Source organism: Dicentrarchus labrax, unplaced genomic scaffold (genome assembly GCF_905237075.1).
Source record: "Dicentrarchus labrax unplaced genomic scaffold, dlabrax2021, whole genome shotgun sequence".
NCBI lineage: Eukaryota > Metazoa > Chordata > Actinopteri > Moronidae > Dicentrarchus > Dicentrarchus labrax.
Genome location: NW_026136701.1, coordinates 18,483,692 through 18,499,649, shown reverse-complemented (window position 1 = coordinate 18,499,649; position 15,958 = coordinate 18,483,692). Strand labels below are relative to the sequence as shown.

The 15,958-nt window shown below is 40.0% G+C and overlaps 1 protein-coding gene across 1 annotated transcript in view; it reads right to left on the bottom strand.

The window, feature by feature from the left end:
• LOC127369220 (collectin-12) overlaps window positions 1–15,958 on the bottom strand; it is a 43,099-nt gene extending 27,141 nt beyond the window's left edge. The window contains exons 1-2 of the mRNA XM_051410347.1: window positions 15,345–15,958; window positions 12,372–12,422 (exon numbers count right to left, since the gene is read on the bottom strand). Coding sequence (XP_051266307.1) covers window positions 12,372–12,422; window positions 15,345–15,351 — 58 coding nt within the window. The 5' untranslated portion in view covers window positions 15,352–15,958. The remainder of the gene's footprint in view (window positions 1–12,371; window positions 12,423–15,344) is intronic.

Genomic DNA, 15,958 nt, shown 5'->3' with positions numbered 1-15,958 from the left:
CAAGCTCGCTGTCCCCTGAGAGGAGGAAATGAAGGCAGCATTTGAGAGGAAGGGGGAGGAGTATTGGGAGCTGGCGTTTGTGTGCACAGAAGCAGGGTGAAAGGCTGCACTGGAAAATCCATCCAATGCTTCTTTATGGTGGTCGCTGAAAAGTCAGAGGATCACCAAGGCATTGGGATTCATCCTTTGTTGATCATGAATGTTTTTGCAAAATGTCATGGCAGTCCTTCCAATAGTTGTTGAGATGTTTCAGCCTGGGCCAAAGTTTTCTCTTCAATCATTGGGAGCCAAATGGGCCCAGTGGCTATAGACAGAGGGATCCCACAGTTTGTATTTCACTCAAGAGTTTAGCTTTGTTACTTCCTGTCAGCAGATTTGTCCACGTTCTGCACTTGAATTTGGGTAAATAAAGTTTATATATTAAATTGATGGTCTTCTCTTTTGCAATACTCTGTATATGTGTAACTGTATAATAACTTTCCTTGGGCAGCTTGGACTTGATGAACTGAGCAGTGGTGCTGCTGACTTCATTCTTGAGACACTGTTAAACCTTTAACTGAGCTAACAAGGTGCGCTGGGGTCGTGGTGTCCCCCTCTGGCCCTTATAGCTACCCCAGTATTAACTGTCGCCAACTGGAATGTTAACAAGTAAACACTCTCCAACAGGGGAAGTTACCACTGAGACAAATTACTAAGACATTAGGGTCCTTGAAATGCTGAGCTAGCCTAGCACGCCGGAGCTGTGTGCTTTTTTTCACTCACTGCTAACAGGTTTATGACACTTTAAATTGGGCCCTGGTCTTCTAAAACATCTGGACCTTGTTACAGTGGAGCCAAATCAAAGGATACATGCAAACATTTGATACATCATCCCTTCATGCCAAGCATTATACGAATAAGGGGCTAGGTTTTTAACTTTGCCTTCAGTAGGCTATTCTGGGTGTTTTTATAAGAAACCTTCTCAGTGGTACTCCCTTCCTTTTCATGATGAGTAAGGAGATCAGTGGTTTATAGCCAGAGATCTGTATGTTGGGTTGTTTAAAGAAAAATAACATATGGATGGCTGCATGTCTGAACAGGATGAGATGCCTTCATTACACAGACTCACACATGCACACACACAAAGCTGACAAAGCTAAATAGTGTCTTTTGAAGGGTTTGGCCACAGACCATAACATAAACATCATACTGTGATGTATTATACAATGTGGACAGGCGTCGTTGGAAATCATACCTCAAGACTTGCATTATATAGGCCTGCAAAAATGTATTTAGGGACTGTAATGTATTTCTTTTTGCTTGAGGAAAGGTAACTGAATTGTTTTGGGAGAGGACTTGCAAGATTGGAGGGAAGGTGGTGCATTTTCTTTGTCAAGTGGGGCTTCAAAAACATTAATAACACTGGGAAGGGGCTTGTTTTTAAAGAAAATATGTAAAGGATTTACCCCCCCCCCTTCCCCAACCCAATAATTCTAGCACAGTCCCTTAATATAGAACATATAACATATATAAAATACAAAAATTTGATAAAAATATATAATAATAATGCAAAACCTTCTTAACCTGTTGATATACCACTCGAACCACTACAATCTTGCCTTGTCTGTTAAGATTCTGTTAAGATGTTCTCTCTGCAAAGTTTATACAAATACAAGTCCCTCAAGTACTCTGCAAGTTCCATGGAAGTTGTGCAACAACTAGAGAGAAACATTTTGAAATAATTTACAGTGGCGTATCCCTTGACAGAACCGTGCAAAAGGAGAAAAATGGTATCCTTCAGGGTAACAGAACTCAAGGTTGAGGGGAAACTTTATGGTGCATTTACTGTTAGCTGAGAAGGCTGCTGTTTTTTCAAAGTGCTAAAAGGCACAAACAGAGCCTAATTGGTAGGGAAAACAGTTAGATGGCCTATTAAAACAAAGATTCAGATCCAATGAAGAAGTGAACATGGAGTTGATTAGATTTGGTTTTGTCATCCCATCTGTGCTTGGTTAGAAGAAGACAGACTATGACAAATGGGTTATATATCATAATCTCAAGAGAAAGACTTTTAAGCACGCAAGTGTGCCTCATAAACAAAGCTGGGCCACTGTTTTGGGGATACTCTGGGGGGGCTGGATTGGATATCAAAAAGATTTTGTGTTCCAGTCAGCAGTTTCCATTGAAGACTGAAATCCATGCGTGTGTCTCCTGGTTTCACTGGGGATGGTGGAGTTTTGGAGACACATAGCTGGAGTCACATCTTATGCCACAAGTTTCAGGGGAAGAAACACAGTTTTTTTTGTAATACAACATGTGATGTAGGTTGTGAGCTGGCAAGCAGAGGTGGTGTTGGCAGGCAGGATTTTGTAATGTGATTTTGAATTAATATTCCCAGGGATAGCTGTAAAATGCAACTCAAATAGCACCTGCATCTACACTATTAAAAAGGAATGTTTTTAAAGCAGAGTATACACTTATGCACACACACTAAGCACTTATTAACTTTATTAACTTATGATATACTTCGACTCCACAATTATACTTCTTTCGTCACTTGTCATTTTAAATAAAGATGATGCATCTCTGTGGGTTTTATAGATTGATTACTTTTCATTTTATATGCCTGTGCTGTAAAACTGGGCCTGAATCAACCATGACCATTTAATCAGTCTTGTGCTGAGAAAAGACTACTCAACATTCAATGCCATGGTTCTCCTAAACATGGTCTCGGCGACTCAGTTCAGCCTGATAATCCAAGTGGATACAAACCAAGGTCCAATATTGTAAAATCTGTAAGAGTCTCTTGTGAGTCAAGGTTTGAAAAATGTTAAATGCCAAGCCGTTCTTACTCTTATGCATTTCATACTAATTTATAGTACGGCAGCACTCTGCATTACAATGTTTTCACCCCATGTGCATCTGGAACATTATATTTACGACAAAAGCAGGACATTTATAATAAGAAAAAGCGGTCCCTTTAAAACAAACATTTCGATTACCATCATTCACATTCATGAATTTAAAAAAACATGGAAGCCATAAACTGACTTTATTGGCCTGTGCGGAGAACTAGAGACCCTTGGCTCCTTCTGCTCATGTTCCAGTGTTGGCATGTTGGAATTAGGTCATTTCAAGTAAACCAGGACCATTTGAACTCCAGAGAAAGGGAGAAGAGGGGGTTGGTTACTTGTACCGTGTCAGGCACACCACATGAGGGTCTATACTCTAGACTTTGATTTATGACTTGTTAGAATGTGCAATGCATGTTCTTCTGCCCGCGTGCATGTATAGGTGCACAGCTATGCAGTCAGCTAAACTCACTCCCAATAAAAGTTGAACACAATTGGGCTTCAAGGTTTGCTGTCGGAACAACTCTGAAACTGTGATAGTGAACCGAAGGGATTGCAAAAATAAATTAGTGTAGTAACAAGTAAAACAGATTCACTAAAGTAAACCCTAACTGTTCAAATTCAGTATGTTGCCCCTAATGCCAGGAAGAAACAACGTGCAGTATCAGCAGTGAAATATCAACATCAACAAGTGTTTAAGTCCCTATAGGAAGTACAACTGGGAATGAGAACAGGCTGTAAAGTGCATAGAAGGAACTACAGTGGCAGCGAAACACTAAAGGTCCTTTCTACAGCCAGTGTTTGGTTTGTCCATTCTGGGCTACTGTAGAAACATGGAGGTTCAACATGGTGGACTCCACAAAAGACTACCCGTGCTGAAAACGCAATGATTCCTATATTCAGGTGATTATACACTAATGAAAACCAACCTATGAGCATTATATTCCATTTTTGCCAATAGATCCTCCTAAATGTTACACACTGGACCTTTAAATTATAGCTGCTATCGAAGGGTTACTACAGAAACAATACAATACATGTGTATTCATTTATTTAGTTTTTGGTTTAGAGAAACAATCTTATAAACATCAAAATGTCCCCAAATGACAAATTATCTTGGATCTAGTCTGTCATGGTCATCATGTTTGGCTCATGAACTTAATCTCAATCCCAAAAAGCACCTCTCCAATGGGTTTACTGTGTTCCAATGGTGCAGTGAGTGATCAAGTCTGCCAACACATGAAACATGGTTATTATAAAAGAGCCCACATGGGACAAGCGCTGGCCACTTCAATGACAAAACCCACATTAGATATATAAAACAGTTTCCGTCACTGGTTTAAGTCATTTATAGGGTTAGGAAAAGTGCACAAGAGGGTCTAGTAAAGCAAGAACTTATGGGATGTTGTATTTTTGGACTGAAACCTCCATGAAGAAATGTGCTGTGCCTTTGGTTTCATTATTTCTCAATATCCCATTTTTGTCCAACAAATTTTCCTGTTACTTGGAAAAATGTGCGTGCAACACTGTTTGTGAAATGTGGATTATATAAGTGTGATCAATATCAAACAAATCTATAATTGTAACCATGTAAGACTGGAAAAAGGCCATTTAATTTTATTTATAATGGCTCCCACAGTGAAGCCTCACGGAGAACTATCTGTGTCTTGGAAGACTTCTAAAAAATCAGACGCAGTGAGATCAGTCCAAAAGCCTGACTCTTCCTAATCTCTACCTCACCACAACAACATGAACACAAATAAACTGAGACACATTTTGTCATGTGGGTTAAGAATATTTCATTACATACTCATGTGAGCCCAAAACCGCTGCTTGTGTGCCAAGTTGAACACTGGAGCTAGCTCCAGAGACCATCTGTGCAGTTGGGTTTTTGTGTGGTCACGCCTGCTGGGTGGCCCGCCGTGGAAGCACTTAAGATACTGAATCAGCAACAATCATCACCCAGCCTGATGATCATCAGCATGAGCCTGTGCTGTACTTCATCCCATCTCCGCACACCACTTTCAAGCTTCATCGCCCAGTAGAGCCAATAAAACCACAGTGTGGACCCCGCCTGCCGTCCAGCCAAGTCTGGCTTCACTTTTGCGGAAAAGACGCTGACCACAGGGAAGGTGGTATCAGGCCGGTGTAGCTGCACTGTGGTCCATGTCGACACTTGTAGAAGAGTTATGTAACTTGTTATTCACAACTTTTTCAATACATCTTTTGATAAAAAAGTTATATACTCTAATTGTCCAAAGTACTATTGGTGCCATCTCAGACAGTTTCAAAGCTGCAGTAGGTAACTTTTATGAACATAACTTTTCGTCATATTTGCTGAAACTTTCACTCATAGTGAAAGACAGATAATCTGTGAAAAACTATCAGGTTCCTCTGGCTCCTCCTAGTGCTCCTAATGGTGTTTGGAAAAATCCATGGTGCCTGAACAAAAACAACAAATCAGAGCCAAGAAAGGTAGCTGATTGTTGAGTCTCATTCCCGCTATGAGTCACAGAGCGTCACCTTTGAGATTTTTGTTTTTTATCATCTACAATGGTTTTAGAAAAAGAACTGCACTCTTAAAGCGCTGAGAAATTAGTCTGGTTCAAGATCTTTTATAATTATTGCCCACATCTGTTGTCTGTGTCACCATTATCCAAATACGTCAGTTGTTGTGCACATTGACACTGACAGCTGCAAAATCAACTATGCACATCAACATCTTAAGAATGGGGATACCATCTTCCTGTGCCAGGGCCACAAAAATAGCAACAAGCTTGGATGTGACAAGACATCTAATGCAGGCTGTTGTGAATCAATATACATTAATAATATATCTTAAATCAGCTTATCTTGACAGTGCATGATATTTTTTCCAATGTAAAATAGAGTTACCAGGGTACAGTTTCTGGAAAGACATGATGCTGTTGCATCTTTTTGAAAGGAAATTATTGAATGCTTTACGCTCCACAAATTAAATTCCATTCACTTCCATTGGGTTGGAGTAAGATTAGAGATCTAAGGAATGAATATTTACAATTCTGGCCAAAAAACACCAAAACTACATGACTACATGTGTCAAGAAAATCTGTTTTTCTGTAATTTGGGTGAACCAACACTGAACTATTATACTAAATAACTTAACACAGTGAAGTTAATCCTGCTAAAATAAAAGTTGCTGTAAATCAGGCAGACAGAATGGTTCTGATATTTTTCCTTTGCAGCAGCTGTACAGATGTGAATACACAAACACATGCCTGATGTGAAACGGCCATCTGAAACACTTGAACTGAGTCAACGGAAAAACTCTACATGGCTGGCTTCTTTGCACAACACAAAGACATTTTTCAGTATCTCCAAAAATACAAGTACTAAAGCATAAACAAGAAAAACACTGAGTGGTGTGCTGGTTTGGGGCCAACGTAATCACAGCCAGAGCAACCAACGCAGCACAGCCAGGTCTGAGAGTCGGCTAGCGAGCAGCACTCTGACTCACTGCAGAACAAAGAAAAATACACATTTTTCATTCTAGCTTTCTGCTGTTTTTCAAAGAGAGGAAGCAGCGAGGTTGATGTTGGCCCTCTCTGGAGCCAAAAAGACTAAGATTAAGTGTAACACTGATGCTGCACCATATGTAGAACTTCTTCATCCAGCCTGTCTGAGACTGTTGACAGAAAATGGAGTCAGACACTTCCAATACTGTGTGTGTTATTCTTGCGACAGAGCCAAAACCTGCTGTGAAAGGAGAGCTTAACAAACATACATTAATGTGAAAGAATCATTTCATCAACCCTATCACATGAGAGTTGGTTGCAGGCGTGTCATTACCATTGGCCTATGTGTCCCCAAGGGAGACATTGGCCAGTGGTAGCATGAAGTGGTGTGAAGAAGTTTGATGAGGTGGTTAACCCGATTTCGGTCCAAACAACTACGGATATATATAAAAACACTTACTGACAGAAGCCCCACTGCAACTCGAAAACTGTCATGTTTTATGTATAAAATCCTTTTTCTTTGACATATTGAGTTAATAGGAGCTGCTGTTTTAATGTCTGCATAGCAATGTCTGTACTGATAAGCGCCTGTTACAGATAAGATGGAAGTCAAGGCAGCTGGAACCCATTTTGATCTCTAGGCTTGATAAAAATGGAGCCATGCGGCAGTTCAGACAGGGGCCGAAGTCGCTTTACAGTCATATGATACATACCATCCACTCATACATGAAAATGTCCTATGTCTGACACTAGGTAGTCCATATTAACACTATCCGGACACACCAATGTTGAGCGCTGTATCCTTGCTGCTTCCAGCAATCGCAACTCCCTCTACCTTCCAAGCTGCCTGCTGTATTTAGATTTATGTGACTGTTTTTCTCAATACTTGTTCATGTTAATTCAAATGTGTTCCAGGCTCTGACAGGGGGGTGTTCAGGGAAAGAAACTGAGGTACATGGATAAGATATTATTACGATATAATTAGTGTGCTTGAGGTTAGGTAACTGAAATTATGGTTACGGTTGAAAAAATCCAACAGAAAGTGTTGGTCTGCAACAGAGCGCTAACATTAGGCTCCTGTATGAATGACACACACAGAAGACGCAACATGATGCAATTTATTTGGAATCGAGGCAATTTAGTACTGCTACTCAAAGACTCAAAAGGCACCCAGCTGCGAGACGTGGAGACGTCAGTAAAGATTCAACTTTATGGATACGTCCTCTGGCCTGTCAGACCAAAAACTTGGCGACAACCAGTCACGCTCATTTCGCTTCTCTTGTGAACCTGAAGCACATATTTGTTATCAACTCCACTCAACTACATAAAAGTGGTTAAAAGCTGATTGTCGAGATCAACAACATTGATATGAGCTAACAGGACCTGAATAAGAAAAACTGTTTGTGGGAACTTAACTTCATTGTGTGGCAGTAAAGAGGCAATGTGAGAAAATGACTGCCCATTTAGAGCTGAGTGAACAAAATTATGGACATGCTCCATAGAGTGTGTGCGAATGCATCATTACTGTGCGTCTCATTACATAAAGGGCACATTATTTCTTGCATTGGTACCCAATGTTGGCAATATACATAGATAATGTTTGCCTGAAAGAGTCGCCCAATATTAGGACCAGTGTGTAGGATATAGTGGCATCAAGCAGCGAAGTTGCAGATTGCAACTAACTGAACACCACTTGTGTCTGTATTTGATGACTAACTATGGTGGTAGCGAGATGCCATATCTACAGCCAGTGTTTGGTTTGTCCGTTCTGGGCTACTGTAGACATAACGGTGGTTCAACATGGCGGACTCCATGGTAGGCAACCCACAAAATCTGTAGATAAAAACAGCTCATTGTAAGGTAATGATAAAACACAACAACTACTATATTATGATTATGATTATCACTAATAAAAACATTAATATTATATTTCAATTCTGCCAATAGATCCTCCTAAATGTTACACACTGGACCTTTAATGTAATTTGTAGGAATACTGGGATGAAAACACTGTTATTATTTTCCCTCTAAAATACTTTTTTACAGTCACAATTGTCTCCATTCGGATTTTGTTCAAACTTAGGCTGCACTAAGCTTCCACTGTGTGAACACATGCCTCTGCTGATTGGTAAGATGTTCTGTAGCAGACTTATTCTGCATTTAAGTCTTTATCAGTTGCTTTAAGCTGAGTGTTAAACAAAGGGCTGCTCTTAGGGGTTTGTTCAACCGACCTGCAGCTGACCTACGCCTGCTCCCCCCACTAACACTCTCAGCACAAATCCTCATGGCATGCTTTACCCTGGACCCTGCCGGGATGCAGTGATTTGTGTCGTGTCTGGGATGCATTCCCACCTGCCTGTCATTGGTCAATCAGGGATTGACCCACCATCCTTTTGACCAGTTACAGACCATTCCTGCAGACAGTTGCAGATCTGGGATAAGATCAACAAGTCAAACCCAGCTGTGCTCTGCGTTGTTTTATCTGTCTTCGCCTCACTGTTTGTTATGCTGTTGTTAACTATTTTCTACTTCTTTGTGAACCTTTAATGTTTTCTTCTTCTCTCCTCCTCTGACTCACTCGCTCTTTATTGAAAACATGAGCGAGTAATCTTTCATTAGGACGACAGAACACAAACTGCATGCATGCATGCCCTGGAGGGGGTTGTAAGTAACAGGCAGGCATTCTGAAAACATTCTTTTCTGGTAATAAAGTCCCCGTAAATTAAAACCACTTGCTGTTTTGCTCCCAAAAATAAGTCGGGGAAGGAATGCGACTCCTCAGCTGAAAATACAACTGCCGACAAATGTTTCCCCCTTGAATCGGAACAAAGCATATTAATAAAAGCAGAAACAACAGCTACGCACTAAGATCAAGAAAGCAGGTGTAAAATATAGAAACAAATAATATTTTTTGTGAAATCATGTCCACTTGAGGTTGTATTTTTCTGTTTTTCCATCCCCCTCTTCCCTCTCTCTCCTTGGCACATTGCTGACACAGTACAGCCCAAGCACAGACCCTGAAGGCCCGCGATGACAATTACTCCCTCTCCACTTCTCTCCCTGAGTATATAGGTTTGCACTGAATAAACTTCCAGTATGGACACAGGAAGTGGTTCAGCAACTTCTCAGGTTTGGACACACTCTCAGTGGAATAATAGACCTCTCGTGGAAAGCAGATGTCAGAATGAGTCAAGGATCTCATTTCTCTCCGCACATACGAGAAGCAGGACAACATGTTTCTCTGCCAGTATACAAGTATGTGTGGAAGCTACAGACAGATGACAAATGAAAGGAATGGTTCAACATTTTGGAAAATACTCCTCTATTATTCACTCCGTTTCTTGCTGGAAGTGAAATGAAAAGATTGATACCACTCTCATGACTGTGAGTTTAATTCGGAGTTGGAGGTGATTAGCTTAGCTTAGCATTAAACAGCTAGCATGGGTCTGTCTAAAGTTCAAGAATACGTCTGCTAGCACATCTAAGCGCACTAATTGTAATATTATTTCATCTTGTTTATTTCATCTATACACAAACAGAGTTCAAAGTAAGGAAGTAAATAGGTCAGTAAGTAAAATGTATTTATATAGACCTTTTCACAGACATATTTCACAAAATATACAGCATTAAATATTTAAGGTTTAGTGGTTTTACATGTTTACTATTTTGGGGTAACCAACAGCCAGATATACTGACTTCCAACAGTCTAGACATTGCAATTGCTTATCAGGAAATAACTACACCAGGATAACCATTTCTTTCTGCTTCCAGTGTTTATGCTAAGCTAAGCATTTCACATTTAATGCACAAAGATGAGATCGGTATCAATCTTCTCATCTGACTGACATCTAAGGGAATAAGCATATTTCCTAAAATGTCAAAGAAACCATGATTAAATTAATGAAAACACAACAAATCTGCTTCCATACAGGACACAATGGGTCACAGATATGTTTTGATGGGTATGAAAATAATGTGAATCATATGTTCTGACCTTCACAGTAACCTGATCTCAAAGGTCTTGGAGCCTCTTCAAGACCTCTTTGTGAAGTCTCCTTACCACCAACATCAAAACACCAAATGAGGGAATATTTTTTGGATTAATGGTTTTTCATTCCTGCAGGTCAGAAACTTTGCCAAGGAGCTCTAAAGCTGCTGTTTTTGTGCAGTTTTGCATTTGTATTGCCAGTTCCTGTTGTGTTATTTGAGAAGTTTCTATGGACATTTTGATACGTTTTGACATAGTTTAAGCCACAGCCAGTGAGTGTTTGATACTCAAAACTACATTTGTTTTCTTCAACCTTTGCTCCTGTACAGCTGCTTAGTAACTACAGGTCAAGTAGCTGAGTAGAATGTACAGATGTTACGAATAAATAATATGCTCTGTAAATCTTGTCTGAATGTCACACATATTCTTTCAAAAATCCAAACTCTCCTTGTAAAGAAAGTTGAAACAACACATGCACATTCAGCGGTTAGGCAGTAAGACGTGTGTATATGTGTAAATTGATTGTGATGACACACAATGTGGACTCCTACTGCACCCACACTTCTTGACATACGACTGCTGAGTGCTCGGATGACACACATTCTCTACAACACCTCTTAAACCAGGGGGGATCACAGTGACCATTTCAACCCAAAGTGTTGAAACTTGATCTCTGTTCTGGGACAGAAGCAGGAGAAAGTTATCGGGAGACACTAATACATCACACACGAGTTATGGTTCTTCACAGCTACGAGGTTAAAGAGAGAGAAAAAGATATAGCTGCAAGCAGCAAATAATGGTGTCTAGGAGCAGTGGGACACACTTATTTAAACAAATGGTTGGTGTATAATACGTAAAAAAAAAGAAAAGTATTTGTGTTCCTGAATGACACTTGGTGCTATATGTGAGTCAAAAGACCAAGAGACTGCTACAACACAAAACACAAAAGCTATTCAAAACTACAGAAAGTGGTTCTTTCTATTGTCACATCCTTTCAGAAGTTACATAACTTCTTATTCTACCTTTGATGGATCAAGGGTCTAAATGTAAAATGTTCTGTTGTAACTCTCCAGGACTATTATATATAGGCAATATTAACACTTATGTAAGGACCACATTCGAGGAAACTTGGGCACAGAGATGAAAAGAAAGTTGATTATTGGCTAATGGCAGCTATCTTTTTGAACAACCATTAAGACAATATCAACCACCAATGCATTCAAAAGAGAGATACTTTTTTGTTAATTTAGTCTATACAATAAGTTCTCAGGTATTGGTACATTTAAAAACATTTTATTTGTGTACATATCCCAGAGGCGCCTTAATGCAAATGATCAATATTCTAAATGGAAAGTTACACTTTCCCTGAATAACCACTGATGCTGAAATCTAATAGTCTTTTCAGCCCAGTTTAATATCTGAGGGAAAAAAACCTTGGGTTTTCCACAGTAGGTTTTGCATATTTTGCTAAAATCTTTCTCAGAGGAAATGACTGTGGCTCGTGTCAGAAGATCCACTTGAACTCAAGGAATGTGTTAATGCAACATTTTTGAATGTGCTACACACAACTGGGGAGGCACCAACATCAGGCCAATGGGTAGAATTGTTAGTGCCAGATGAGTGGGTGAGATTGTGAACCTGAGAGCCAGATACATTGGGCTAGATCAGCAGACTCACTTTGAGGCTGATTTTTTGGTTTTAGACCAGGTTATTATGTGCAGTTTTGTGCCAGTGAAACACAAGGACACTGAGATGCTGATAAGGTTGCAAAGTCAGTCAGGAACACCCAGGACGCTGTGGTTTCCCTTTCCACTGAAGCCCACTGCTGTTATAACAGAGAAATAAAAAATGAAAGCATGAGCCAAAAATAAGTTAGTTTCTGGGAATGGAGGTGTGGCCTTTTAACCTTGTGGGTGGATTACAGCCAAGAAAAATACTATATTTAAAGTAAATACTCATTTGCAAAATTGACATCACAGATGTGTCATGAGGGATATGAACCAGTGGAGGTGGTCCTTTAAGTTCACAGCTAGAAGTCAAGAAGTCATTGATACTTACCAAACCTCTTATAACCAAAGGACTGCACCTCCTCCTCATCAGCAAAGTCGTCTGGAGGGAGAACACAGAAATAAATGAATTAATTGGGAATTAAAGATATATAGAGCAATTGAAATAGTTATAATGCAGTTAAACCGTAAAACTGAGAGACTGGGACATTAACTTTATTAAATTACATAAGCATCCAAATGATTAACATTCTTGGAAAAAAACACCAGAAGGTCCACGTACAAACATTTTTTTGGAGCTCTCGTAGTCTTCATTGGCAGATAGTTTGCTGAATTTTCTGCAAACTCAGCAACCTTTCCTGTTGATGAAGACTATGAAATGTGGCTGAAAGCTCCATTAAGAAGCTGGTAAGTGGACCGTGAGCTATTTTTGTCAACAGAATGAACTTCCACAATTCCTTTTTTTCCCCCATGCCTGTGTTTCAGTCCACTAAAGCCATTTGTGCATTGCTTCATATTAAATAAATAAAAAATACAACTTTTCTCACTCAGATTAGCTCAACTCTTTTAAGTAAACCCGCTTTTTTCTTTCACTTAGTGGGTTTACTCCCATCTCCCATGGCCTGGCAGGCCACGAGTGTCGTCTTACGCCTGTGGGAAAGTACTTTGCCAACTTCAAAGCTTTTTTTTGTGTGTCATCATCCATGGCCAGTCAAAATAAAGAAACACCACATGTCCCGAGGAGATAAGAAGCTTAGAAAAAAAGATCTCTTCATCTGTAATACCAAAAGCGGAGGTGTGGCGATATGAGAGCAATGTCTGTCCATCAGAGAAGTACAGAATGGCTAATTATATTGTCTTTTTCAGGGTGTATTGTATGTCTCTTCCTGAGTTTAACATGTAGTCTGGGAATGTTCATGAATTACTGTTCTGTGGCTTAAAACAGAAAGAAAACCCTGTGATTTTGGAGCAGACATCTCATGACTGAGAGCAGAGTGAGTTAAGAGGTGACAAGAATGATGTAAACAGTACTGAAACCACATCTTACTTGAGGAATTTGCCTTTACTGATACCCCAAATACTCATTTCCTGTTTGTGTTTCCAAGTAACATTAATGTGTCCCATTACAATGGTAATGTTACCATAAGTATGTCTGGATTTTGCAAGAGCAATTCTGGGAAATGGAGTTCATCACAAGAGGGTTGAAAGTTGAGAGGATCTGAAAATGAGTCCAGTTCAGTGTAATTTGGATTTTAATATGAATATTGCTGTATGGATACATAAATAATGAGAAAAGCAACGATTTGGTGGTTCTGCAGGTAAAATATATATTTATAGGTAATATAATATGTAGGCATCTTGGTTAAAACTTGTTTATGTTTATTTAGGGACCGCCTCTGAGTATTTTCCATTATTTTTAGGTCTAGTTAAGTCTTCATAGCCAGTCAAACTGGGATCACTATAAATTACAATCAATAAAAAGCCAATTGATTTCCTTGTTGTTCCAACTTTCCAAAAATTTGATAAAAGTTTCAAGAAAAAAAATACTCCTCCTTTTGCTGGGGACCCCCTACTACCCAATCATTGACCCCTGTTGGTCCCCCTGGATCCAAGTTTGGAAACCACCGACTTAGACCTCTTTTGGATTTCAAATCACAAACAGAAGTACTCACTGGGATTAACAGCATACTACAATATATCAATATTTTTATGAAAATTACCACCGACTATTTCCTGCATCCTGACACATGTTAGTGTTTGTCCTTGTAGTGGCTATTTATCAAAATCAGATTGCTTCATGCAGATTCTGACAGTTTGATTGACTTATTCTTCTTGAATGTGCTTTTAGTTGCATCTCCACAAAAAACAGAAAAACCAAGATGATGTCTTTGTTATTTGTTTGCTTGATTTCTATGAAAGGTATAACAATTTTGCAAATGGAAATAGGTTGACAAAAAAACCCTATCAAGTCCAAAGTTACTTGGTTTGTCTTATAAACCTAAACAGCCAAATTCTTAAAAAAACAAATAATAGTTCCCACTATTGTCATCTAAAAACAACAACATGATGTCGTTCATGTTAAGTCCCATCCCTCTCACTGCAGTTACAGTAGCAGCAAGAAGTCACCAATATGCCAGTCACATGCCAGACTTACTGTGAGAGCAGAGAGCTGTTTACATTCATGCCCACAATGCGGAGCTTTGTGTCAGTATTCTAAGATGGACCACAAGGTGGCAGGAGTCGTGTAATGTTTATACAGTGTAACAAGGAATCAGCTCCTTGACCTATTAAGTGCCTTTGTAAGTGGGTGAGAAAAACATGCGTGATGTGAATTTAGAAAGATCCAAAACAGGTCGCCACATGAGGATCACATCTGGGGCAAACTTTACACAAACCTTTATTTAAAATGATGAGTTGCTACCCACTGACCGCCATGACTCATGCACATTCTTTTGGGTCTGTTATATTTTATGTAATGTGTTGAGAGCAGCAAAGTCATTGAATTTATGGCTCCAGGGGGGTGAATGCAGGACGCGCGCTGTTCATGCTGCACATGTACGGGGACTTAAGCCTGAATCAGTATTTCCTTCTGTGCTGCTGGTTTCTTTTAAGCCAAGACAAACTTTAGATCCAACACATACGAGCAGAACATAAACATGAAAAGAAAAGCCATTTTTAAAAAAGGCACAAACATTTTAATATTTAAAGCCAAAGTCACTAAAACTTACTCTTAGTGAAGCTATAAACATGTTTTGTTTTTGTTTTTTTGGCTGTGTTTAGGTTAGTGTTTGATGTGCAGCAGCGACCAGATGCAGAAAAAAACTTCCCAAACAGAGTCCCCTAACTGAAACCAGATGTCAGACGCGAGTTGTAGCCCACGCATTCCTCGCGCCTCAGACTGAGAGAAAAAGAGGCAGAAAAAGTGACAAAGAAAGCGACGAGAGGAGCAGAAAATAGATGAAATGATCATCAGTGACACTGCGGCGTGCGCTCCACATCAGTTCTGTCTAATTCATGAGCCTACCTTTCATTGTGGTTTACAGGACGCTACCGTTGTGAAGCTGTTGTCTGGAGTTACATCCACAGCATCGCAATGGCATTTGCCCAAAAGCTCCCTTTGAGCGCACGGCACCTTGGATCTGCGAGTATCCCACAATCCACTGGTTTTGGGGTTTTTTTTTTTGGAGGGGGGGTAGTAAGAAATAACCACTCAAAGCTCCATCCGTGACTCTTCAGGTGTAGTGAGGATCTCCCACAGCGCAGGTAACTTCAGTCGCACCTCAGATGCTGCAGCAAAAAGATGGATGAACTTTGTTGGAAGTAGGGAATGCGTGTGGAAGTTACAGGAGCAAGAGAAAAAAAAACAATCTTATTGTTTATGTGGCAGTTTTTAAAAGATGCCGAGGTGAGGGTGAATCCAAGTCCAGCTCAGCACTCCGGTGGTACCCGCAGCAGTAACCGGAGAAACTCAAGAAGTGTAAATGTCCAAACGTGAGAGGAAGTGGTGCGCCCGTAGGGCTGCTTGGAGAAACCACGTGTTCCCACATCTGTGCGCACCGTCTGCACCCCTGGTTTGCTGTGTGTGTGTGTGTGTGTGTGTGTGTGTGTGTGTGGGTGCGTGTGTGTGTGCGCGCGCAG